Here is a 25404-nt window from a genome sequence, read left to right as displayed (position 1 = left end):
CTGTAGAGGCTCCTACCCTGAGGTCCCAGGTTCAAATCCGCCAGTGGCAGTTACACTGAGCACCTTGAAAAACGGCCCAGAGATGGGTGCTGAACGCTGAAAACAGCCTGATGCTCTCAGCTTTGGAAGAGCAGCAGGGTGACCCCCCACCTTGGGGCCTGTGTAAGGAAGAGCAGCATCGGTGGAGCCAGCCATGCTGGGCCCTGCAGCCCGATCCCATGGCCTGGCAGGCAGGGCGAAGCAGCATTAAAATGATATTATATATGCACTGAGACTTTTTAGCAAATCTGAACCCCCTCAGGTCCCCTCCCCGTCCTCACTGGTCCTGTCTAGCCTCCTGCCCTGCAGTCCTGTGCCTCCTGGCTGTGCTAAGGCCTGGGCTCCCCCCTGCTCTGCCTGGGGCCCAGCAGTAGCTTCCCCCAGGGGCATGGGACATGCCCTTCCATGGGCCCCCACGCTAAGCCCTGCCTAGTCCTGGCAGGGCAGCTCAGTTCCAGGGGCTAAGGCAGAGCCCCACTTCTGTGCAGAAAGGCTGCACCCCCTACACACACCTGCTTGTGGGCGTGGGCCAGGGTCCTGACACCCGGAACAGACACAAGGGCTCTGATCGCCCAGGCTAACCCCCCCCCCCCCCGCCCCGCCCCCGACAGGTACGGGACCCACCCTCCCGGGTGCAGAAACGGGGGGAAACGGCCACTGAGCTCCCTTTGGCTCCTGCCCCACTCTGCCATGCATGGTCCTGGGAATACGCCCCAGGGCTGCTGAGTGCATAGGGACGTGGCCCCAAAGAGCGGCCCCAGCCCTGTCCCGGGCCCGGACCCTGCCCTGCCCACAGAGACCAGGCAGCAGCAGTTCCTCACACGCGCTCGGTGGGATCCTTTATTGTCACAGCCACAGGCGTGGCGGGGGCTGGGGCAGCGGAGCCGCACTGACACGCCGGGGCTGCCCCGCAGGGCGCGGCTTCGGAGGGGCCAGCGTTGAAGGCGTTAGCAGCGCTGGGCCCGGGGACAGGGCCAAAGCTGGCAGGCTCCACGGTCCGCTGCATTTCCACTGCCTCCGCGGGGCCACGGCAACTTCCTCCACGCTCAGCGTCCACCTAGGGGGCACCGAAACCAGGCCTGAGCCAGCGGGACGGAGCCTCCAGGGCAGCTTCCCTTCCGAGCTGCCTCCGGACGCCCACGCAGCATCCTCCAACGTCCTCTTCCTACAGACACGGCGCCACTCATCTCGCCCCCCGCTGGGCCCGCCCCACGCCCTCTGCATGGGCACCAGGGCCCAGGCCGGGCGCCCAAACACAGACGGTCCCAACCCAGACGCCGAAGGAAGCGTTGACTCTCCCGTACATGACACGCCAACCCCTCGGCTCCATGTGCCCGGCCCCTCCCTCGCTTCCCTGTTGTGATGCAGATGTCTCGCCGGTTCTCCCCTCACCCACGTACCCACCGCACACTCCACACACCTCTCCATCCCCCCCGTCCCCCCCCCCCCGGCTCATGCTCAGCCAGGGCCCGGGACTGCCACTCGCTTCTCTAGCAGGGCCTGGCCTGTCACCAGACTCACTCGGTGACAGCACGGACCACGTCTCTGCCCCCCCGCCCACGCCCCACGGCCCAGCTGCTCCAGGCTCGCCACCCGCGCAGCCGCATGGGGGCACTGATCGGGGGGGCACTCGTTCTAGCCCCACTTGCCTTGTTGTGCAGCAGCCCCGCCACGTGGCCCTCACTGGGGTACTGTGGAAAAGCACACGAGACGGTAACAATGCCACAGCCCAGGCACCCAGTGAAACCTCCCCTGGGCCATTGCCCCTCGTGTTGCGGGCTGAGTCCTTCCCTCACGCCCACCACCGTCGGCTCTGCCCTGCCCCTCGGGCTCTGACACCGTGGGGGCCACAAGCCTCTCCCTCGGGGAATCTCGGGCCCAGCCCCACGTGTCTGAGATAGGAGCGGTTCCAAGTCACCGCTGTGGCCCTGCCGCCCTTGTGTGCCCCGCTGGGTCCCTGCTTACCCCGACTCCTGGCCTCTCCACGTTGCTGCACACGTCCCCAGCTCCCGGGCACTCCCCGGGTGTCAGCTCCCTGCCTGGCCAGGTGCCCAGTGTGCCCAGGCTGGTCCAGGGCTCTGACAGGCGGCTTAATTAATGATTACATCTTAATTAACAGGGGTTTTTCCACTGGGTGCCCATGCTCCCCGGCCTGGCTCAGTTCCCGTGTGCGCTGGGTGAGGGGCACCGTGTTAAGCAGGTGGTGAGGAGGGTCCCTGGGGGGACAGAGTTGAAGGCGTTAGCACACAGCCTACCCCTTGACGCTCTAGGATGCTGGATGGGGAGTGAGGGGACCAGGGGCCAGCACCTGGCAGGATCAGGACCCTGCCTGGCTCTGGAATCGGAGCAGGAAGCGTCTGCTGGAGTCCGTGTGGCAGGAGGGGAGACGCTGCAGAGTCCATACGTTTGTCTAGGAATGAGGGCGGGAGGGCCCCAGCCTCAGGTGGGCGAGCCCAGGGTGCAGGTGCTGACGCCGGGATACAGGAGCAGGAAGCCCAGGGCCGAACTGCGGGCCAACAATCCCGACAATGCGGCGGAGAAAGGGTCGGCCCCCCCAGGCTAGCAGAGGCTCCTCGCACCCAGGGACAGAGCTCAGCGTCAGGAGCTCGCAGCAGGGAAAGGCTGCGGCATTCCAGCGGGCGGGACTGTGAGCGGGATCACCACGGCGCAGTTCCTCGTTCCAAATGCCAGGGGCGTCTGGGGGAGCCAGGCACAAACCCGGCTCCTCTAGCCGCAGCCACAGGGTGCCCATCCCTGTAGCCTCTGGGCGCTGAGCCTTGTGCACAAAGGCAGGGCGAGCTGGGAAGGGCACTCCTAGAAACCCAGAGAGCTCCTCTGCAACCCGCCCTGGCAGAGAACTGGGGAGTCTCGAAAACAGCCGTGGGAGAGAGCGGTGACCAGCCCTGTGAGGGACCTAGGCCGTGAGAAGGTGCCTTGCATGGGGGACTTCACAAAATCCACCCACAGACCTTGCCCCAGGTGCGGGGAGGTGCTGAGCTCTGGAAAACCCGGGCACAGCTGTGGGTGCTGGCCCCTTGGGAATGGGGCAAGGTCCCAATGCGCTGGGGGGGGGCTATTCTGGCCCTCAGCCCTCCTGAAGTACTAACGAAGGGCCGGCCTGGGGCTGCTTCCCTATGGGCATGGGCTTGCCAGGGGATGGGGAGCATATGGGGTTACTGCCCTGAGCCCTTTAAATTGCTGGCAGGGTAGGTCCCGGCCACTCTCAGGGCTGGGGGGAAGCCCTGCCCCTTCCACCCAAGGACCGGCCCCTTCTGGGAACACAGAGCCGACCCCCCCCCCCCACCTTACCCTGGGAACACAGAGCCGACACCCCCCCCCACCTTGCCCTGGGAACACAGAGCCGACACCCCCCCCCACCTTGCCCTGGGAACACAGAGCCGACCCCCCCCCCCCCCACCTTGCCCTGGGAACACAGAGCCGACCCCACCCCCCACCTTGCCCTGGGAACACAGAGCCGACCCCCCCCGCCACCTTGCCCTGGGAACACAGAGCCGACCCCCCCCCCCACCTTGCCCTGGGAACACAGAGCCGACCCCCCCCCCGCCACCTTGCCCTGGGAACACAGAGCCGACACCCCCCCCCACCTTGCCCTGGGGACACAGAGCCGACCCCCCCCCACCTTGCCCTGGGAACACAGAGCTGACCCCCCCCGCCACCTTGCCCTGGGAACACAGAGCCGACACCCCCCCCCACCTTGCCCTGGGGACACAGAGCCGACCCCCCCCCACCTTGCCCTGGGAACACAGAGCCGACCCCCCCACCTTGCCCTGGGAACACAGAGCCGACCCCCCCGCACCTTGCCCTGGGAACACAGAGCCGACCCCCCCCGCCACCTTGCCCTGGGAACACAGAGCCGACCCCCCCCCCCCACCTTGCCCTGGGAACACAGAGCCGACCCCCCCCCCGCCACCTTGCCCTGGGAACACAGAGCCAACCCCCCCCCGCCACCTTGCCCTGGGAACACAGAGCCAACCCCCCCGCCACCTTGCCCTGGGAACACAGAGCCGACCCCCCCCCCCACCTTGCCCTGGGAACACAGAGCCGACCCCCCCCCACCTTGCCCTGGGCATGGGGTGCTCCTGGGGCCATCTCCTGGGCTGGATCTACGGCTGTAGAAGGGGCTGGTTCTGGGAAGCCCTACCTGCTGCCAATATTCCTAACTCTGGGGCAGGTACGGCCCTTCCCTGCAACACATACCCCCCCAACCCCCCCGCTAACTCTGGGGCAGATACGGCTCTTCCCCACGACACGCCCCCCCCCCCCCGCTACCTCTGGGGCAGGTACGGCCCTTCCCCGCGAAACACGCCTCCCCCGACCCCCCCCCGCTAACTCTGGGACAGGTACGGCCCTTCCCCACGACACATGCCCCCCCCCCCGACCCCTCCGCTAACTCTGGGGCAGGTACAGCCCTTCCCCACGACACACGCCCCCCCCCCCGACCCCCTCGCTAACTCTGGGGCAGGTACGGCCCTTCCCCACGACACACGCCCCCCCCCGACCCCTCCCCCGCTAACTCTGGGGCAGGTACGGCCCTTCCCCACGACACACGCCCCCGCCCGACCCCCCCGCTAACTCTGGGGCAGGTACGGCCCTTCCCCACGACACACGCCCCCCCCCGACCCCTCCCCCGCTAACTCTGGGGCAGGTACGGCCCTTCCCCGCGACACGCCCCCCCCCCCCGACTCCCCCGCTAACTCTGGGGCAGGTACGTCCCTTCCCCACGACACGTGCCACCCCCGGCCCCTCACTGCGGCCTCACAGTCCCTGCCGTGCCGATGTGAGCCTGAGCCTGTTCCGGGGGGTACGCAGGGGGGTGACTCTAGCGGCCATGGGGGCCCCTCGTGCTTTTCCGCTCCGGCTGCGGTTCCTGGCGCTGGCCGCCCACCGGCCTCACCTTTCACGTCCAGCCGGCAGTCCACCGAGGCTTCCCCGAGGGGGTTCACTGCCTTGCAGGTGTAGACGCCGCCGTCGAAGGGGCTGGGCTTGCGGATCTCCAGCGAGCAGACCCCCTCGTTGATCGCCGCGATGTACTTGGGGTCTTCCCGAATCTCCATCTGGTTTTTCAGCCAGATGATTTTGGGCTGGAAGACCAGGGGGCTCCTTAGCCCAAGCACTGGAGGCACCTCGCCAGCCCAGAGCTTCCAGAACCGCAGGGCTCTGCCTCTGGTCGCCTGCAGGGCTTTTCTGCTGGGGGCCCTAGGCCGGGGGGAGTTAGAAGCCCCCCAGCTGCTGGGATCGGTCCCTGTCTGGAGAGGACCCTCAGGCCTGTGGGGGAATGAGGTGGCTCCCCGGGCGTGCATGGAATGGGGCTTTGCACAGCAGATGGGTGGCGAACAAGCAGCAGTCGGGATTAGAACCCGGCTCCCTCAGCGATTGGCCCTACAGCCCAGCCACTACTGCACCGAGGCAGCAGGAAAGGGAATGAAGGGGAGTGGTGCATGTGGCCCCCCCCCACCCTAGCTCTGCTCAAGGCAGAGTGGGGGGTGGGGTCGTGGGGGGGTGGGGGAGAGGCTGACTGGGGGGGTATGGCTTCAGGGCAGAGAGGTGGTGGGGTCTGGGGGGGGGAGAGGCAGACAGGGGGCGTGGCCTCAGTGCAGGGCAGGGGTGGGATCTTGTGGAGGAGAGGTAGACTGGGGGCGTGGCCTCAGGGCAGAGCAAAGGTGGAGTCTGGAGGGGAGAGACAGACGGGGGCGTGGCCTCAGGGCAGAGCAAGGGTGGAGTCTTGGGGAGGAGAGACAGACTGGGGGCGTGGCCTCAGGGCAGAGCAAGGGTGGAGTCTTGGGGGGGAGAGACAGACTGGGGGCGTGGCCTCAGGGCAGAGCAAGGGTGGAGTCTTGGGGGGAGAGAGAGACTGGGGGCGTGTCCTCAGGGAACAGCAAGGGTGGAGTCTTGGGGAGGAGAGACAGACTGGGGGCGTGGCCTCAGGGCAGAGCAAGGGTGGAGTCTTGGGGAGGAGAGACAGACTGGGGGCGTGGCCTCAGGGCAGAGCAAGGGTGGAGTCTTGGGGGGGGAGAGACAGACTGGGGGCGTGGCCTCAGGGCAGAGCGGGACGGGGGCAGGGGTGGGGGACAGCACCATGCTCTGAGCTAACTTCTCTGGCTCATTCATACACCAACCCCACTAATGGGGCAGCCTCCGAGCCTGCTCCTCGCTGCCCGTCGCCTGGTGCCCCCGAGCACTCGCCCAGTGATGCTGCTGGGGGGAGACGTGTGAGGGCGGGCGGAGGCTCACCTTGGGGAAGGCCCGGACGCAGCAGAAGAGCTGGGTGTTGTAGCCCCGGGTGGTGCACCTGTCCGCCAAGGGCTGCGTGAATTTGGGAGGCTCGGAGAAGTCCCGGCCCGAATATTTCTCAGGCTTGTAAGCAATTTCTAGGGAAGGAACAACAGGTCACTGCAGCGGCCGCCTGTGCCCTGCTGCTCAAAGCGCTGATCCTCCAGAACACCCTCCTCCCAGGGACAGACGCAAACCCTGAGCCACAGCCAAGGGCTGGTCAGTGGGATGTGTCCTTGCCCCGTGCTCTGCGCCAGCCCGGTGGGACTGTTTTTCGGATTCCTCCCCCTTTGAAGTAGAGTCTGACCCCAATGGTACGGATCCCAAAGGGGGCCACAGAGCCGCCCCAAAGTGCTGGAAGCTAGCTGCGTGCTTTTCACTCCTCCCCCTCTGCAGCCGCGGGGTCTTGCCGGGGAGTTAGAAACCACGGCTGCATGGGGACACCCCCTGTTCCACGGAAGACCCTCCCCCCGTTTCGAGGCTGGCCAAGTGCGAGCCATTGGATCCGAATGCCATGAAAACCCATCGCTCTGGCTCCTGCCGGCCCGGGGGCACATTCCTCTGGCAGGGTGGTATTTCCAACATGGCAGCTGAGGGGGTGCGGAGGGAGAGCAGGGCGCGGTACCAATACGTCTATCTTACACAGGGCCTTGCTCAGGGCTCCTGGGAAACCTGCCTGGGAGGGAGGGGTCATGTATAGTGAGTTCAAGGCAGGTCTGGGGCAACAAGCCACAACCAGTGTTGCCTGGCCCGGAATACCGGCAATGAAACCAGGAGGCGGCTGGTTCCTGCTGTCTTGGCCCCCTTGGAGGCCTGATGCCCAACAGGGAGCAGAGCAGAGAGGGGAGAACACCAAATCCAGCATGCAGCACACACCGAGCGCACTGGCAGTGCCCTACAGCTGGCACGCTTCCCACTGGGCATAACCCTAACCCTCTCCTAGGCACAGCACAGTGCCATGCGGGTCTCTCTGGGGAGACCCTGGGCTGGTGACAGCCGTGCCCTCCGACAACGCATGGGGAAGGAGGGGCAGGCCTGGGGCATCCCAGGCGGTAACCGGGGGCGAGTGTAGGAGAGGGGCAGGAGGAGCTGGGGGGAGCAGGTATTGGGTGGTGGGGAAGCAGGACTTGGTGGCCAAGTTCTGATGGACCCAGAGTATTCGTAGACCCTTCCTCTCACGTCAGCACTGCCATGTTGGGCTGCCAAGATCTTCTGCCTCTTGGCCCGCGGTGCCCACCTCCCCGCCCGGCCGCTGCTCTTTCTTGGGCACCCCCGGCCCCCACCTGGCTTCCGGATGTGGGCCAGCTCCGTGGCGACGGCGGCCGTGGCGCTGCGCCCGCAGGCGTTCTCCGAGAACACCCGGAAGGCGTAGCTGTTGCCGATGATGAGGTCCGAGATGGTGCAGCTGGGGCGGGGGCAGTGCTCCAGCACGGTGAACCATTGCTGAAAGCCGAGGGAGCCGGGTGGTGAGCGTGGGGCCGGGTGGAGGTCACCCAGCCCGTGAGCGCTTTATCCCTTTCCACACACCCGCTCCCCGGATCCCAGCCCCAGCGCCTCGGCTTTGCCATGCCTGCATCCCCGCGACATGTCCACCGCAGCCCCTCTGCCCGACAGCCGAACCAGCGGCCTCTGTTCTCTTCAGAGGTGCCAGCCATGGGCGTGCAGCCCGAGCCAACATGGCAGCCAGCTTCAGCCCCCGCTAGCCACTGACTCTGTGTAACCCTGCAAGTCACCCGTGCCCCATGCTGCAGAGGACAGTAAAACCACCCCCGTCTGACCCGGGAAAAATTCCTTCCTGACCCTGAATGAGGCAGTTGGTTAGACTTGGAGCATGTGGGTGAGACCCAGCCAGGAGACACCTGGGAGAGGATCTCTGTAGTAACTCAGAGTCCTCCCCATCTGGTGCCCGCTGCCGGCCACTAGTTAGTTCCTGCAGCAGTCACAGGTTGGCTCCATGCCAGCCCCATCAACCCATCCCCTCCAGAAATTTAACTTGCTCCGTCTGGAAGCCAGTTAGGTTGGTTGCCTCTCCTGGGAAGGCTGCACTTCCTCTGACGGTTCGAAACCCCCTTTAATTAGTTCACTGATTAGCTGGTTAGCTGATTAAATGGAGGTGGGTGGAGACTGCTCCCTGGGTAACCTATTAAGGGCGATGCTTACTGGGTAACTAGTTAACATGATTGATAATAGAGTTTGTGAACGGGTAACCGGTTAACTAGTTACCCGGTCACAAACTCTATTAGCAACCATGGTGGATTGAGGGTGGGGCTGCTCCCAGGTAACCCATTAAGGGTGATGCTTACCGGGTAACTAGTTAGCCGGTCACAAACCCTATTAGCAACCGTGGTGGATCATGGGTGGGGGGGCTGCTCCCGGATAAGCCATTAAGGGTGATTCTTACCGGGTAACTAGTTAACTGGTTACCCGTTCACAAACTCTATTAGCAACCATAGTGGATCGGGGGGGGGGGGCTGCTCCCGGGTAACCCGTTAAGGGTGATGCTTACCAGGTAACTAGTTAACTGGTTACCCATTCACAAACTCTATTAGCAACCATAGTGGATCATAGGGAGGGGGGGCTGCTCCTGGGTAATCCGGTAAGGGTGATGCTTACCGGGTAACTAGTTAACTGGTTACCCGTTCACAAACTCTATTAGCAACCATAGTGGATTGAGGGTGGGGCTGCTCCCAGGTAACCCATTAAGGGTGATGCTTACCGGGTAACTAGTTAACCGGTTACCCAGTCACAAACCCTATTAGCAACCGTGGTGGATCATGGGTGGGGGGGCTGCTCCCGGATAAGCCATTAAGGGTGATGCTTACCGGGTAACTAGTTAACTGGTTACCCGTTCACAAACTCTATTAGCAACCATAGTGGATCATAGGGAGGGGGGCTGCTCCCGGGTAACCCGTTAAGGGTGATGCTTACCGGGTAACTAGTTAACTGGTTACCCGTTCACAAACTCTATTAGCAACCATAGTGGATCATAGGGGGGGGGGCTGCTCCCGGGTAACCCGTTAAGGGTGATGCTTACCAGGTAACTAGTTAACCGGTTACCCGTTCACATCCCCATTAGAAACCTTCATCTAATTTCAAGCCTCAGCTTGTTGAGGGCCGGTTTATACGTCGCCTCGTAGGGAATCCAGGGCATGTCTTGCTCCTCAGGCCACGGGCCCACCCTCTGCAGCCAAAAATAAGCAATGTGGCTGCAGCAGTGGGTGCAGCAGGGAGGGGCCAGCTGCAGAGACCCCCTCCCCCCTCATGAACTGAAGCAGATTCCTCAGCCGGGCTGCTCTGAAGTGGCTGGCCCCTGATCCCTCCCTCTGCGAGTGTTATCTGCGCCTCGCCATTGCAGGCGAACACCAGAAACCACCACAGCCCGCAGCCCAGGCTGCTGCCGGGGGAGCCGTGTGGTTGTCTTCTCGGTGCCAACCTTTGGGGGGCAGAAGTCCCACACCGGGGGGCCGGTGCCGGCAATGCGGCTGTCGCTCGTTTCTGAGCTCCCAGCCCAATGCCTCACCCCTTGGTGCTGTGCTGGAGAACCCTCCCCCTCAAGCTGGAACAACACAGGCTCTGAGCAAGGCAGCGGAGGCCCGGCGGCCGCCCCCCGGCGTTGAAAGCCCAGGGTGAGCAGCCTGCGCCCAGGCGTCAGTCAGCAGCCCATGCTCTCCCGACAGGTGCCGGCGGGGGATGGACGAGGGGGCTCTCATGGCTGAAAAGCAAGTGGTGCTGAAACGGGCCTGGCTCCTCCCTGCCTTCCCCTTTCCTAGGCCTAAAAGCTACCGCCGGCCAGCCCCTCCTGGGGCCTCAGGTTTAAAGGTCCCCCCGGGAATTAATTCTACCCTTCAATGCCCGAAGCAAGCCTGTCCTGCCATCAGCTCTGCCTCATCTCCTCCTGCAGCTCCTGGTGTTCTCTGGCTCCTTCTCCCCGGCCTGGGGGGGTTGCAGCTGGCTCCCCTCGCCTGGCTCCAGGCAGGATGCTGCATTCAGCAAGGGGGGGGCTGAGAAACCGTCTGCGGGGGGGGGGGGGGAGCTGCGCTGAGCTGCTGGGGTCTCTCTCCCCCTTTGACATGGTGTCATCCAGTGCACCTCGTGCACAGCTCTGATTGGCTGCTCTTCCCCAGGAGGTGGGTAAGTGGGGAAAGCAGCCAATCCGAGGGGGGAGTTCCCCAGGCGGTACTTTGCATCTGCTGAGCTGGGTTAGGGCCCAGGTCTGGGAGCCCTGAGCGAGGGGCCTGGCAATGACGTCGCGCTCACATCGGAAGCACCCCCCGGCTTGCTCGGACCCGGGCCAGATTCGCTGCTCTCCAGCCTCCCGACGGCAGCAGCCAGCCCAGAGGCACCAGCGGCTGGGGACAAGATGTCCCAGCTACCGGTAGAGCGTCTGTGTCCGAGTTCAGAGAGCTTCCTGGGACCTGTGGGAGCAGCACCATGCCTGGGGGTCCTGCCCCTCCCCCCCATCACCCCCGGGTCGGGTCAGTCGAGTCGGGTCAGGTGGGCCCATGACAGGAGGGATCACACACTAGCTTCTGCTCTTTCCCCGCCAGGTCCTACACGGCTTAGCTCCACCCTGCTTAGCCACCCCACATGCCCTGACTTCCCCCCTCGGCTGCCCCTCCAGCACCAACCTCCTCCTCTGTCTCCTTCAGCACCCCCCTCCCCACGGTGTGTACCACCCTCCTGGGGCGGCTTGCAAGCCCCCCTCCGGGGCTCACCTCACTGTGCTAACGTCAATCTGCGGGGGCCTCGCTCGCCCGCCTGATTTGTCTCTTTATGGGTTTTGCAGAAATCGCTCATTTCAACCCCCCTCGCTGGCATCTACTCCCCCCTCCCCCATCTGTGGCAGCCACGGGCTCTGTCTTGCCACCGGATCCCGACTGGGCCTGTGGTGCAAATAGCAAACACATGCAGAGCTGGGACCCCAGGTGCTTCGGAGGCGCCCGAGAACGTCCCGTGCAAACCGCTCCTGCGCCGCGAGGTGAGGTTCTCCTGTGCCGTGCAAACTGCCCCCCGGCCCTGCCTGCTGGGGGCGGTTAGGAAGCTGGGGATGCCAACCCCCTCCCCGCCGTGGGCACTGTCTGGCATTCTGCAGCCTTTGGCCCAGGCCACACGCCCCGCTGCTGCTCCAAGCACACGCCGCAGACTCACCCCGCTCTTCCTGTCCGATTTCTGCACCGTGTACCCTTTGAGCGGCGCGTTCCCGGTGTCCTTCGGCGGGCTCCACTCCAGCGCTACGTTAAACCCCCACACGTCAACCAGCTTCAGGTTCTCTGGCGGGCCCGGCAGCTCTGCGGGGACAACGAGAGGCTCATTCCGGCAGCGGAGGGTGGTCCCTGGCAGGGGCCGGCGGCAGCGCGCGTGGCCGCCGGCCTGCAGAGAGGGCGGCTGCTTTGCTGAGTCCGTGGGCGGCTGTGGGTCGGTGCAGTGCGTGAGTAATTAGGGGCACTCTTGGGGGTGTCTCACCCAGCATCTGCCCCATCTCGTATGACTCGACAGCACCCATCACCGTGGCCTCAGGGCTGCACTCGAGTCACTCGAGTTTGTGTCAGTGGCGTGGGAACACTTTTAGTAGTGAGGGTGCTGAAAGCCATCCCCCTTTTTCCTGTCTGTTCCCCCCACCCCAGAACTGGGATGGGTGTGGGACCAGGAGCCCTGGGGCCAGAAGCCAGGAGGGGCAGCAGCTGGAACCCAGCATGGGGCTGGCAACCAGGAGGCAGGGGGCCCTGGGTGCAGGGAGCAGCCACTGGGACTCTGTGCATGGGGAAGTGGCTGCCAGGGCCCAGGCACGGAGCCAGCAGCGACCAGCACTCTGGGAAGAAGGAGCAACGGGTTGCTCGCAGCATTTCTGCTCTGCAGCCCATAATGACCTTCCCTCCGTCCCTATCCCTTTCACACCCTCTTATTTGTCCCACCAGGGCATCTTAGCCTGCTGCCCGCGGTCTGCTCCCCAGGCAGGACTTTCCTCCTGCCCTCCGCACGACAGTGGGCCAAGCACCCTGCTCTGGGAGCTGCTGCTGGAGCACCCTGCATCTCCCCCAAGGTCAACGCACCCAGCAGCACGCCCATCGCTGGAGGCTGGCTGGCTGCAAGTTCGGCCGGCGACTCCCTCCCCAGCCCCTACCCCGGCCGGAGATGCCACAAGACAAGCCCCGGGCTGCAGGGACGGTCGATGGATGGCCGCAGGCCTGTGACGGCCGGCAGAGGCTGCAATCGCCGCCGGGGCTCTGAGCTGCGCCCGGTGCTGTACGGTTCTTACCGACCACGCGCAGGTCAATGGTGGCTTTGTCCTCCAGCCTGTCGATCCTGACGGTCAGCTGGTACTGGCCAGAGTCGCTGCGCTCTGCCTTGCGAATGAAGAAAACCGTGTCCCTGTCGCCATTGCGCACGGTCACCCGCGTGGGATCCAGGGGCCGGCCGGCCTTGCTCCAGCTCACCTGGGGCCTCGGCTTTCCCTGGGGCAAAGGCGGAGGAGAAACCTCAGCAGGGAAGTTCGGGGCCCGGGCCAGCTCTGAGCCTGGGGCCCTGCAGGGACGTCACAGAAGAGAGCAGAGAAGCATCTTCCCAGAGCATCGAGACGGCAGTTTTTTAGGGGCAGGTGGCTTTGCCCAGGGGGCGTGTCTGTGGTTCGGATGGGGCCGCATTGCCAATGCCTGTCTTAGGCCACAACCTCCCGGTGACAATGCCAGCTGGGCCCACGCAGGCGAAGGCTGGGGCGAATGCGTCAGCTGTGACAACACAAGCCAGCCTCCTTCAAAGAGCCTATAGAGCCGGAGAGGGAACCCAAGGCCTGGGGTTCGGTTTTCTTTGTTTTTTCTTCTCACTTGTTTGCAGCCCCCCACCTGATTTTTCTGTGGGTCAGTGGCCCCTGACCCAAAAAAGGTTCCCCGGCCCACCTACAGAGCCTATCGCCTGGGGATAAGCTCCATTCCTTGCTCCCCCCAGCCTCGGCTCTGGCCCCTCGCTCTTACAATCTACTTCAATTGGCTGCAGCTGTGTCAGGCGCGTCTTTTCGGGGTGCGGGTGACCAGAATGTGCAGGGGGGGGCTGCTGCTCTGAAGCGCTCAGCGCTTGCCTGGAGTGGCACCTACCGCAGGGCACTGACAGTTCACTACAGCCGGGGTATAACTGGCCCCGGACCCAGCTGGAAGCAGCGGGCTCCTGACTGGCGAATGCAGCAGCAGGCAGGGAATGCAGCTGCTTGGTAGGGAAAGAGACCCGACCTGCTCAGCCCTCACCGGGGCTCCCGGGGGCTCCTTGGTGCCACCATGGGGGCCAGGGAAGCGCAGACCAGAGCCCCCCGTCGCACTCCTCCTGCAGGGCGGTCAAGGGGGTTCCCACAGCCCCTCTCCCTGCTGTGGGGGGGGAGCATGGGGAACAGTCCTGGGGATGCAGCGTCCTTCCTACTCCTGCGGGTGTGAAGAGCCTGATGGCCTGGCTCTAGCCCCTCCCACTCAGGCAGTGGGGCAGCGCCTCCCATGTGGTGGGGAAAGGGGGCAAAATCCCCCCGGGGCTGCAGCAGAGGATCTGGGGTGGGGTGAATGGCTTTGACTCAGGTGAGACATGGGCCTCTCCCCGTGCCCTAGGACTGGCAGAGCTCCTTCCTCGCTCCTGCCGTCTCCCTCCAGCCACTCCCACATCCCAGCCCAGTCGTCCATCTCCGGGCAGCATGGGTTCCACTCTGTCCCAGGACCCCCAAACTCCCCGCCCCCCAGGTCACTGCTGGCCAGGTGTGCCCAAAGTGCAGCTGCTGGCACCTCTTGCGTATGCATCTGAGCGCCTGCCAACCTTTGCCACACTTGTCCTTGCGGCGGAGCACTGACCCTATGGGCCAGCCGGGGAGCGAGGGCACAGAGGGACGTGGGACATGCCCAAGGTTGTGCAGGAACTCTGTGGCAGAGCCAGTGGCTCCTGAGTCCCAACTAGCACCCAACTCACTCTTTCCCCTTTGCTCTGACCTCATTGCGCCCCTTGGAGACCTCCATGACCTCCCCCGCTTCCCCACACCAAGTTCAAGCTTCCTGCCCCCTCCCCTCCTGTTCGCTGCTGTCTGTTCTTGGGGTCTCCCGTTGACCCCTGGCTGCAAGGAAGGCGCCCCCAGCACCTCTGCACACGGGAGCGGTTTGCAAAGGCCAAGCCCACAAGTCACTTGCTGGAAACATCTGCCACCTACCTGGAAGGGGATCAACAGGTTCACCACCTCCCCCGCGGGCCGGATGTACGTCTGCCGCAGGTGGCGCGGCACGCGGATCTTCGGAGGCTCTAGACAAAGCAGACATCACACACGCCCTCCTTTGCATTAGAGCCGTGAGACACCTCAGCCCCGTGCTCCCTGCAGGCGTTCCTACCGCCAGCCTCGGCTCCCCAGGTGACCCCAGCAGCTACCCGCCTGGCCAGCACAGATTGGCTGACTTGGCACTGAAATGCAGCCACCTCTTGGGTGGGGCCTGGCTGCCACCTCACACCAGTAACACAGCACAAAGGGGTGAGGGAGCACGTGGAGAATGACGGCTCCAGCAGAAGCGGAGGCAGATTGCCGTGGGATGGAACAGAGCAGGGTTGTGGAGCTGTAAGTGTCCACAGGAGGCCCTTGGGGTTTTAATGTCTGTGTCTCCTACAACACGGGAGAGAGCGCCCCCTACTGAGTCTCCTGCCGCACTCACTGCAGCACTGCGCCACACTGGGTCATTGGAGTCCATGCTGGCTGAGCAGCACCGTCCCTACGGAGTCCTCCAACCCCGCTCCTCCCTGCAGCACAGCACCCCCTACCGCTGTACTGACCCAGGCTGTGTCTAGACGACACCCCTCTGTCGACAGAAAGGTGTAGTCTAGACACAGCCTCAGAGAACAGCATCCGACACAGTCGCCCCACAGCGCCTCCTAGTGGGGAAACTGGTTCTCTACTGAGTCAGAGTCATGCAGCACCGATTCCTGCAGTAGCTGGGGTTCCCTGCTTGCCTGTGGGCTCAGAGACGGTTGCGGGGCTGATGGTGAGGGATACTAACTGCGACCTCTGTCTCTAACACCATTTGTTGGAAACTTCCTTCTGTGCTCCCTGGGGAACGTAACAAGAGGTAAGCAGAAAATGGCTGTAGCAGGCAGACCTGCCATCTCATTTCCCAGAATCAAAATAGCAGCAGGGTAACTCTGCTGCTTCTGTATTTGGTGGCAGTTCCTTTGGAGGCAAAGGATTTATGCTAGGACATAATAAAAGAAGAGTTTGCGTCTCCCAGGATTACCTCCAGGAAGAATATAGCAGAGTTGAATGATGCCTAAACAGCTGTGTGAGTAAAACCCAGGCAGCAGGGTGCGGGTAGCAAAGGAATGCCTGACATGCCCAGAAGGCTTGACTAACAGCTGAGCTAGCATCTCCTCCTCGCACGTGTCTTTTTGGGCCTGGATTCTTTTCCTGATGCCCACACTTGCCCTTATCTGTCTTGGGGGGAAGAAAAAAAATCCCCCTCCCCCCAAGAAAGAATGTTAATTCATGCGTATCCTTCTCAGGGCCTGGACACACACCTCTCCAGGTCTAAGTCAGCCTGGCCAGAGACATGATCTATTCCCAGGTGTGAAACCCTTCTTCCTGGCCAGTTTCATGTGAAAAGGGCATTGTCTAATAGCCATATCACAACGCCCCATTCCTGCTTGGAACTGTCTGTCTGCTGGTTTGCTGTTATTTAAAATCTCTTCGGAGCACGGCAAACAATTTGTTGCAACACGTAAGCAGCATCAATAAATAAGAAGTGAAAAGGAAAGGTGACAGATGGAATGCTGTGATGGAGTCTCACACTAGATTTTAGCAGAACATACATGAAACGTTAATAAGCCATGCCCAAGCCACGGAGGAAAGCAGTTACAGACACACGATTAGAATGAAATGCAAAACTGGGATTCATGCCACTCTCGGGTTGAGACTTTAGCTCAACAGAAACCAGGAAGCTCCAAACTGCAACTTGGCCGCATGACACAAGCCTGAAGACATCAAGCTGCTCAATATACCGTTAGGCACAGAAAAATCAGTTTGCTCTGGAGCAGAGCTCGGCCAAGAATGGATTGGTCAATTTTCAGGCTGAACCAAAAAATCCCTCCAAAAGATCTTGTTCCATTCAACCTGAAAGAAATGTTGAAACTGGGCAGATTTAAAAGCGAAGCCCCATTTTGAAACAAGAAATCTAAATAAAACATTTGGCTACAAAACAGTGTTTCTCAACCAGTGGTACGAGTACCCTTAGGGGTACTCGAGAGACGTAGATGAATGAAACCACATTAAACTCCTATATGGCCGCTCTCATTCAGAAATAAATGGACTTCATTTGTTTAGTTTAATTCACGTTCAGAGCACATTAAGAAAGGCCTTGTCTGCCTTAGGACATTTCAGCTACAATTACCAGTTGTTCGGTTTCTGGAAACACAAGTGTTGACAAGGTGCAGTTAGCTACAGGCATATTAAACATGCCTTTGTGTACATCTGTTCTAAGCAAGGTTAGACAACACTGCCTGCAACATGCTGGCAGAGGCCAGCCAGAGCCCCTGCACATGCTAATAATGCGCTGACGCTAAGGTGGCCATAGCAATCAAAATATAGAAAATCAAATCCATCAAAAATGCCACATTGTTTGGGCTCATGGGATTACAAACAGCAGGGCAGTTGCTGTCAGAGACCTTGCAGGAAACGGGGCTCATCCGTCCCCTAGCAAGATTGTCTGATCCTAATCCCTCACCACCATGATCACAGAAAGTATGAAGCGATCTTCTTTTTTTGGCAAAGGGAGTGTTTAAAGAAAATCCACTGAGCTCTCTGAGTTACAGGAACATGAAAACAAGCCCCAGGCTACGTCTATACCACAAAGAAATGTCGGAAAAAGATACGCAAATGGTGAACCGAAATTTGGCGCATCTACACGGCGCCAAATTTCAGAAAAACCGGCTCTTTCGAGCCATCCCTTCTTCTTCATAAAACGAGGTTTACAGCATTGGTGAAAGAACGCGTCCACTTTTCTGAATTTTTTTTCGGAAAAGTGGATGCATTCTTTGGACGCAGCAGCGCTTTTCCGGAAAAGCGCTGCGGTCTAGACTTAGCCGCTTGGATAACTGAGAAACAACTTTATATTCCCACATCAGATGTGGCATGTTCATAGCCCTCCAAGAGGTGCAAGAGCCTTGCAAAGTGGGAGGGTAACGGCTCGTTAACCAGTTCAAAGAGAGTCACATGTCCATGTTTCACACACCTCGTGTTTAACCCGTCTGGGCAAAATAAACATGCAGCATTCCAGCACACAGACAGTTGCACGTGCGGGTGTGAATGTGCAACACATCTGAGCATACAAAGTGAACAAAGAGATTACAGACGTGTGAGTCCACACAACAAAATACCACGGCAAAGGTTTATTTCAGTGATTCAAATGTTCACGTGAAAGCCTGGAGACCTGGTCATTGCATGAGACCTGTGGTGGCCTTTCAGGAAGCATCGAACACTCAAACACCGTGCCCTAAAATCAGTGGAAGTTGCTTCCGTTTACATCAAGGCTGAATTGTACCCAATAAATATGATCTGAGCAATTTCACCATGGAAAGCCGTATAAGCATTAGTGGGCAGAGTTAAGGGGTAGTGAGAGTTCCACCTTAGCTGAGCATGACAGACATGGGGGCTTCTTTGTGCTACCACAATGTTGCCCCCAACTCGCTTCTGTGCAGTGAGGACAATACAGTACCGAGTATCTCTCTGATGACGACAGGCTGCTCCAGGACGGCTGGAACACTGGTGCCACTTGCGTTCACAGCCTTCACGCGGATCTGAAGTTTGTCTCCGGAGGCCAGGTTGTGGATTGTGTAGTGAGTAGAAAGGAAGAGTTCTTTGTTCGCAGCTACCCAGTCTGCAGCTGGAACAAACAAACAAAAAAATCGTCATGAATAAGACAGCCAGTTGCAAGCAAGAAACAAGCAAATGGCCTGAAAAAGTACGTTAAAATGACTCTGGCAATGTGATGGGACCGGTTTTGTGCCACTTGCTTTCACAGCCATCACGCGGATCTGAAGTCTGTCTCCGGTGAAGTCTTGTGGTGGGGCAACGTACCCATTTGCAGAATCTGATTAGCTCCATATGGGAGTTTCCCAATGCGTAGCCAAGCCCCCAATCAAACCCAAGCTAGCGAGTTGTTATTCCACTCCCAGTAGACGGCAGCCCAAAAGCCCAGCATGTGGCCTCCTCCGTCCCCAGCAGAGCTGGCTAAAAAATGAGGAACGCTGCGTTGGTCCCTTTGGATCAGACTTTCAGGGTGACTCTGCCCAAGTCTTGCCCAGAGAGCAGCTTTCTCAGAGCTAGGCTCAGCGCCAAGAGCCGCTGGGTCGCGACGCCAGCCTTGATTCAGGCAAAGGCAGCAGGTGATAACGGACAGGTTCTCGAGCGGGGAACCAGAAACAATCCCACGCCACGAGAGGTGACCTTTTGCACAGCCGGCCTGTGGAACGGTGACAACCAGAGACGCAAAGGAGCTCCGGCCGGCTGAGCTTTTCTCCCACGAGATCAAACCATTTGCAGTAGCAGACAGGAAAGCGGAGAAAAACTCACTGAATAAATTGCTTCTTCCGAACTGGTCACCCAGCGAACCCACACTCACCAACCCCCTCGGATCCACCAGCCAATCAGGGCTCCTTAGCCATCCCCACCAGCCAGCTCGTCCACACTGACCCACCGTGCAGGAAGAAAACCAGTGTGCCGTTCACCGTCCAAAGGGGGCGGAGCCTGCACAAGGGGAGTGGCCCACAAGCGGGGGACTTTGCGCATCCCAGTGCTGCACAGGAGCTAGTGCATTGCGGCTTCCCCCTCAGGGCAGGACAGTTGTGTGAGTCCCACTGAGACAGCAGTGTAGCTGGTGACACCACCAGTGGCCGGTGAGTTGGCACCACAGGGCTCGTTGAACACCCCAACAAACAGATCTACCTGCCCTTGCCCCCCCCAGCCCAACTACCTGGGGCTCTGTGACAGTGCCACTAAAACAAGGAATCGACTAGGACTCCTCGGACATCTGCTAAGCTAGGGCTTCGTGGCCATTCTCAGCCAGAGCTAATCAGCTGCTGTCAACCGGCCACAGTGCAGGAGCACAATGCTTCTAATCTGCTAGATGGCCAAGGGTTGGGAGCCACCAAAAGCCAGGATTGCCAGCCATGTGGCCAACCGGAAACATCCCAGCCTGGAAGAGCCCTCCAAGACCCAGCAGTCTCCTCCCAAAGCAGCCACCCCGGATTAGTGGTTGGATTAGTGGCCAGTTCTGTGTCTCCTTCACTGCACAATTCAATACTAGGTGCGTGCTGGTGGTGATGTAAATATTTCTCCCTGCCCTGCCCATCTCTAGAGTCCTGTGTGGATACCAACTGTGTATCCGCATGCCCATCGGTCTCTGCGAAAATGAGCCGCAGCTATCCGCATCCATAGCCAGGGGTGCAAATCCCCGTGGATATAAAGCGGATGTCCGTGGATTTGCAGGGCTCCACCCCTCACTGACAATCCTGAGTGTGAAGCCAAAATATGCTGCATCGGCTGGTCACGCACAAATGCCAAAAGGTTCAAAATTGGGTGCTGCAAATTAGGGATTGATGTCTACATTTAGACACCTAAAGAGATGGGCAGCTGCAGGTCCTCCTGATTTCAATAGACTACTGAATATCAGGTGCTCGTATAGAGACACAGACCTAGATCCTCTAAGGACGTGGTGTCCAATACACTAGCCACTAGACACATGTGGCTATTGAGTGTGGTTAGTTCTCTTCAGAACTGATTGGACACCACGGCTGTAAGGTATTTAGGCACCTGGCTCCAATGGACATTAGGTGCCTAAATCCCTTTGAGGAGCTGAGCCACCGGGCCGTGAAGTGTGGCACAAATGTTTGAAAATTGGGGACTGATTTTCTTCTTGCTCTGCCCTTTGCCCCTAACGCCCTCCCTGCCCCCGCTGTTCCTCTGCAACCTTTTTCCTCCTCCTGATGTTATTATGGCTTCCTGGCCTCCAGACCTGCATCACAGTGATTCAGATTTCAGAGATCCCAGCCGAGAACAAGGAACCAGCCAGCTCTTCCCATCCCGTATCCTGACTCCAGCAGGCAGCTCAGGAAGAGAGATTGGTTCCTAGATTCCAAAGCCAGATGGGACCACTGCGACCACCCAGCCTTGTGCCTGAAACTGGCCAGAGAGCTGCACCCAAACAATTCCCCGAGCAGAGCTCTTAGAGAATCACCCCCTCTGGATTTTAAAAGAGTCGCTGCTGCGGCATCCGCCACAACTCTTGGTCAGTTGTCGCCATGGTTGATTATCTTCCCCATTAAAATGGGACGCCCTATTTCCGGGATGAATTTGTCTCACCTCAACTTCCAGATGCTGGCTCATAGAATCACAGAACACTAGAACTGGAAGGGACCTCGAGAAAGCATCAAGTCCAGTCCCCTGCCCTCACAGCCGGACCAAGCACCAACCATCCCTGATCAATGTCTATCCAACCTGCTCTTAAATATCTCCAGAGACAGAGATTCCACAACCTCCCTGGGCAACTTATTCCAGTGTTTCACCAACAGGACAGTTAGGCTGTGTCTAGACTGCGTCCCTTTTCCGTAAAAGGGATGCAAATGAGACATATCACAATTGCAAATGAAGCGGGGATTTAAATCCCCCCTGCTTCATTAGCATAAAAATGGCTGCCGCTTTTTTCCGGCTCGGAGCTTTGCTGGAAAAAAGCACCAGTCTAGACGTGGATCTTTCGGAATGAGGGATAAGGGATCTTAAAATGAGGGATAAGGGATCTTTCGGAAAAGGTTTTATTTTATGAAAGATCCGCGTCTAGACTGGCGCTTTTTTCCAGCAAAGCTCCGAGCCGGAAAAAAGCGGCAGCCATTTTTATGCTAATGAAGCGGGGGGGATTTAAATCCCCGCTTCATTTGCAAATTGCAATATGTCTAATTTGCATCCTTTTTACAGAAAAGGGATGCAGTCTAGACACAGCCTTAGTGTTTCCTAATGTCCAACCTAAACCTCCCTTGCTGCAGTTTAAGCCCATTGCTTCTTCTCCTATCCTCAGAGACCAAAGAGAACAATTTTTCTCCCTCCTCCTTGTAACAACCTTTTAGATACTTGAAACCCGCTATCATGTCCCCTCTCAGGGTGTCTACACTAGCCCTCAGTTCAATCTAGGGAGGCTAATGAGGGCGACCAAAATTGCACATGAAACGCGGGATTTAAATATCCCACGCTTCATTAGCATGTTCTCGGCCGGTTGCCATTTTAGAAATTGACTAGCTCGAAGTAACTGCCCCCATCTACACATGGCAGTGAAACGGGATTCCGAATTAAAGCCCTAAATCGAAATAGCTGGTATTTCTCCTGGAATGAAGTTTACCAGCTAATTCAATTTAGGGCTTTAATTCGGAATCCCGTTTCACTGCCGCGTGTAGACGCGGGCAGTTACTTCGAGCTAGTCAATTTCTAAAATGGCGACCGGCCGGGAACATGCTAATGCTTCATTTGCAATTTCAGTCGCCCTCATTAGCCTCCCTAGATCGAACTAGGGGGCTAGTGTAGACGTACCCTTAGTCTTCTCCTTTCCAGACTAAACAAGCCCAGTTCTTTCAGTCGTCCCTCATCGGTCATGTTCTCTAGACTTTTCATCGTTTTTGTTGCTCTTCTCTGGCCCTTCTCCATTTTCTCCACATCTTCCTTGAAATGTGGCACCCAGAACTGAACACAATCCTCCAACTGAGGCCTCATCAGTGCAGAGCAGAGTGGAAGAAAGACTCCTCGTGTCTTGCTCTCAACACGCCTGTTAATCATTGTGTCTGGCCTTCCTCTGCCAGCCTGAAGATCTTCTCATTAAAAATGTGTTCCCCGTGTAGATACCCATCAGTGTAAGCAAGTTGTTATAGCCCATGGCAGCAACACTTCCCCCACGAGCCCTCATTGGAGATTAAACCTGTGGCCTTCAACATCAAAAGTATGGCCCTCTTCCAGCTGAGTTACTGGAGTAAATCCACTATCTATCAGCAACAGTAAGCTCTTATCCGCTACGAAGAGCTCTCCTCCACTGTGCGGCCTGTCCGCAAGTCCGGGACATGGGGCTCCCAGCCAGCGTGTTATATGATCTTTCCCATGTGCACACAGCTCTCCGTGCTTGTAGAGGAGCAAAGCCCAAGCTTACTTCCATCTTTGCAGCACTCCACCAGGTATCCATCTAGGGCAGCAGAGCCGGTCTGCTCTGGGGCTTTCCATGCCAGAGACACCGAGTTATCATTCACGTCCTCCACTGCCAGCTGCGATGGGCAGCCGGGCGGCTCTGCAACAAGAGACCCATTAGAAAGACACACAAAGCACCCCCAGACACAACCCCCGCTCCGGCGAGGCCTGCTTCCCAGGCTCAGTGCATTCCCCATGCGCCCACCACGCTCCCACCCCCAGACTGCCTAAATTTCGAGTAACTGACTAATCGAATAGTCGATGCAAAATGCATCAAGTATATGATTAGTCAATAGGGTGCCTCCGTCTCCCCCACTGACTCAGGCTCCCCCCAGCGCTGCCGCTTTGAAACACCCCAGCTGGCCAGGCTGCATGCAGTGTTTCAAAGGGGCAGTGCTGTGTGGAGCCTGCACTGCTGCTGCTTTGAAGTACCCTCTTCTCCTCATAGACTCCTCCTCCCCCTCTTGCTGCCTCTTTCTCATAGAGGGGAGCAACTAGTCAACTACTCTGTCGACTATCTGATAAGCATTTGCTTATCGGATAGTCGACTAGTTGACTAGTCCTTCACGTCCCTAACCCACCTCATCTACCCAGAGACACCCACCCCTGCCCTACCCACCCCATCCACCTAGAGACACCCACCCCGCCCCGCCCACCCCATCCACCCAGAGACACCCACCCCGCCCCACCCACCCCATTCACCCAGAGACACCCACCCCATCCACCCAGAAACACCCTCCCCAGCCTCCCCTGCCCACCCCATCCACCCAGAGACACCCACCCCGCACCACCCACCCCATTCACCCAGAGACACCCACCCCATCCACCCAGAAACACCCACCCCAGCCTTCCCCACCCACCCAGAGACATCCAACCCTTCCCCATCCACCCAGAGGCACATACCCCACCCTCCCCTGCCCAACCCATTTCCCCCTAAATGTATCCACCAGCCTCCCTGTACCCTGAAACACACTGAGCCCAGCCCCACCCACTCCATTTCCCCTCCCATGCCACCTGCCAGCACTCTCACCTCAGCTCCCTTGCCCCCAGACACACACACACCAGCCTCTCCCGCTCATCCCATCCCCCAGCCTGTCCACCCACGCCCATCCCCCAACACACCCACCCCAGCGCACACTGCCCAGCGCTAGGCCCCCACACGCATAGCAACGTAAGAACAGCCCCAGCCCTCTGAGGTCAGAGCAATGGTCCATCTAGCCCAGCATCCATCCTGTCTCTGGCAGACAGGGCCAGGTGCTGCAAAGGGCATGAGCCAACAAGGCATCACCGAGCCACCCGGCCCCTCGCCCAGTTGGAGGTTTGAGGACACCCTGACCATCTCGGCTGAGTTCTCCAGCTCTTTTCAGCCTGGTAATAAATCTGACGACCTCAGCCTCCCCCTGCCCACACCATTCCCCTAAATACACCCCTCCCCCATGTCCCCACCTAGCCCCCCCAGACACTCTCACCCTCCCCTGCCCACCCCATTCCCCTAAATACACCCCTCCCCCATGTCCCCACCTAGCCCCCCCAGACACTCTCACCCTCCCCTGCCCACCCCATTCCCCTAAATACACCCCTCCCCCATGTCCCCACCTAACCCCCCCAGACACTCTCACCCTCCCCTGCCCACCCCATTCCCCTAAATACACCCCTCCCCCATGTCCCCACCTAGCCCCCCAGACATTCTCACCCTCCCCTGCCCGCCCTATTCCCCTAAATACACCCCTCCCCCATGTCCCCACCTAGCCCCCCCAGACACCCCCATCCTCCCCTGCCCGCCCTATTCCCCTAAATACACCCCTCCCCCATGTCCCCACCTAACCTCCTCCCCTGTAGACACCCCCACCCTCCCCTGCCCACCCCATTCCCTTAAATACACCCCTCCCGCATCCCCGGCCTAACCCCTCCTCTGGACAACCCCACCCTCCACATACACCCCTCCCCACCCCCAGCCTCTTGTCCAGACACCTCCACGCCCCCATCCTCCCCGTCCGCCCTTCCCGGCCGCTCCTCTCTGACCGCATCCCTGCTCCGCCCCCGCCCCTCCCGACTCCCCCTCACCTGCTGTGGGTTTCCCCGGCTCCGGAGCAGCTGCCGGGACCGGGGCGCGCTCTGCTGGCGGGGCTGGAGCCGCTTCTGCGGCCGGTCCGGCTGCGGGGGTGTCCTGGGCCGGCTTTGGGTCTGGTTCTTTGCCGGGCATGGCCGCAGGGTCCGCAGGCTGCGCACTAGGGGTTCCGGGGCCTCCGCTCCGCGCGGGACCGGGACTCTGCTCCGGATTAGGGGGCTCCGCTCCGCGCGGGACCGAGACTCTGCTCCGGATTAGGGGCTCCGCTCCGCGCGGGACCGAGACTCTGCTCCGGATTAGGGGCTCCGCTCCGCGCGGGACCGAGACTCTGCTCCGGATTAGGGGCTCCGCTCCGCGCGGGACCGAGACTCTGCTCCGGATTAGGGGGCTCCGCTCCGCGCGGGACCGAGACTCTGCTCCGGATTAGGGGCTCCGCTCCGCGCGGGACCGAGACTCTGCTCCGGATTAGGGGCTCCGCTCCGCGCGGGACCGAGACTCTGCTCCGGGTCAGGGGCTCCGCTTCGCGCGGGACCGAGACTCTGCTCCGGATTAGTGGGCTCCGCTCCGCGCGGGACCGGGACTCTGCTCCGGATTAGGGGCTCCGCTCCGCGCGGGACCGGGTCTCTGCTCCGAATCGCGGGGCTCCGCTCCGCGCGGGACCGGGTCTCTGCTCCGAATCGCGGGGCTCCGCTCCGCGCGGGACCGGGTCTCTGCTCCGAATCGCGGGGCTCCGCTGCGCGTGGGTTTTGGAGTCGCTTGGAGGCTCCGGAATTTTTATAGGCTCCGGCTCCTGCTG

The 25404-nt window shown here is 60.0% G+C and overlaps 1 protein-coding gene across 2 annotated transcripts; it reads right to left on the bottom strand.

Moving 5' to 3' along the window:
* Window positions 1-852: 852 nt before the first annotated feature.
* MYBPH (myosin binding protein H) lies at window positions 853-25380 on the bottom strand. Of its 2 annotated transcripts, XM_075910018.1 has the most exons (11): window positions 24605-25378; window positions 22506-22640; window positions 18039-18206; window positions 14501-14589; window positions 12587-12782; window positions 11479-11618; window positions 7614-7773; window positions 6292-6428; window positions 4955-5141; window positions 1689-1730; window positions 853-1096 (listed from the first exon to the last, which is right to left on the bottom strand). In XM_075910018.1, exons 1-10 carry the CDS (start codon window positions 24741-24743, stop codon window positions 1720-1722), a joined length of 1362 nt encoding a protein of 453 aa, XP_075766133.1. In that variant the 5' UTR covers window positions 24744-25378; the 3' UTR covers window positions 853-1096; window positions 1689-1719. The 2 variants fall into 2 exon arrangements, with proteins under 2 accessions (XP_075766133.1, XP_075766134.1); XM_075910019.1 differs by lacking the exon at window positions 1689-1730 and having other exon boundaries at window positions 24605-25380.
* Between the last annotated feature and the right edge of the window lie 24 nt (window positions 25381-25404).

This window comes from Pelodiscus sinensis, chromosome 27, assembly GCF_049634645.1.
Source record: "Pelodiscus sinensis isolate JC-2024 chromosome 27, ASM4963464v1, whole genome shotgun sequence".
Lineage (NCBI taxonomy): Eukaryota > Metazoa > Chordata > Testudines > Trionychidae > Pelodiscus > Pelodiscus sinensis.
The sequence above is the reverse complement of the archived record's forward strand: the minus strand, read 5'-3'. Positions and strand labels throughout refer to the sequence as shown.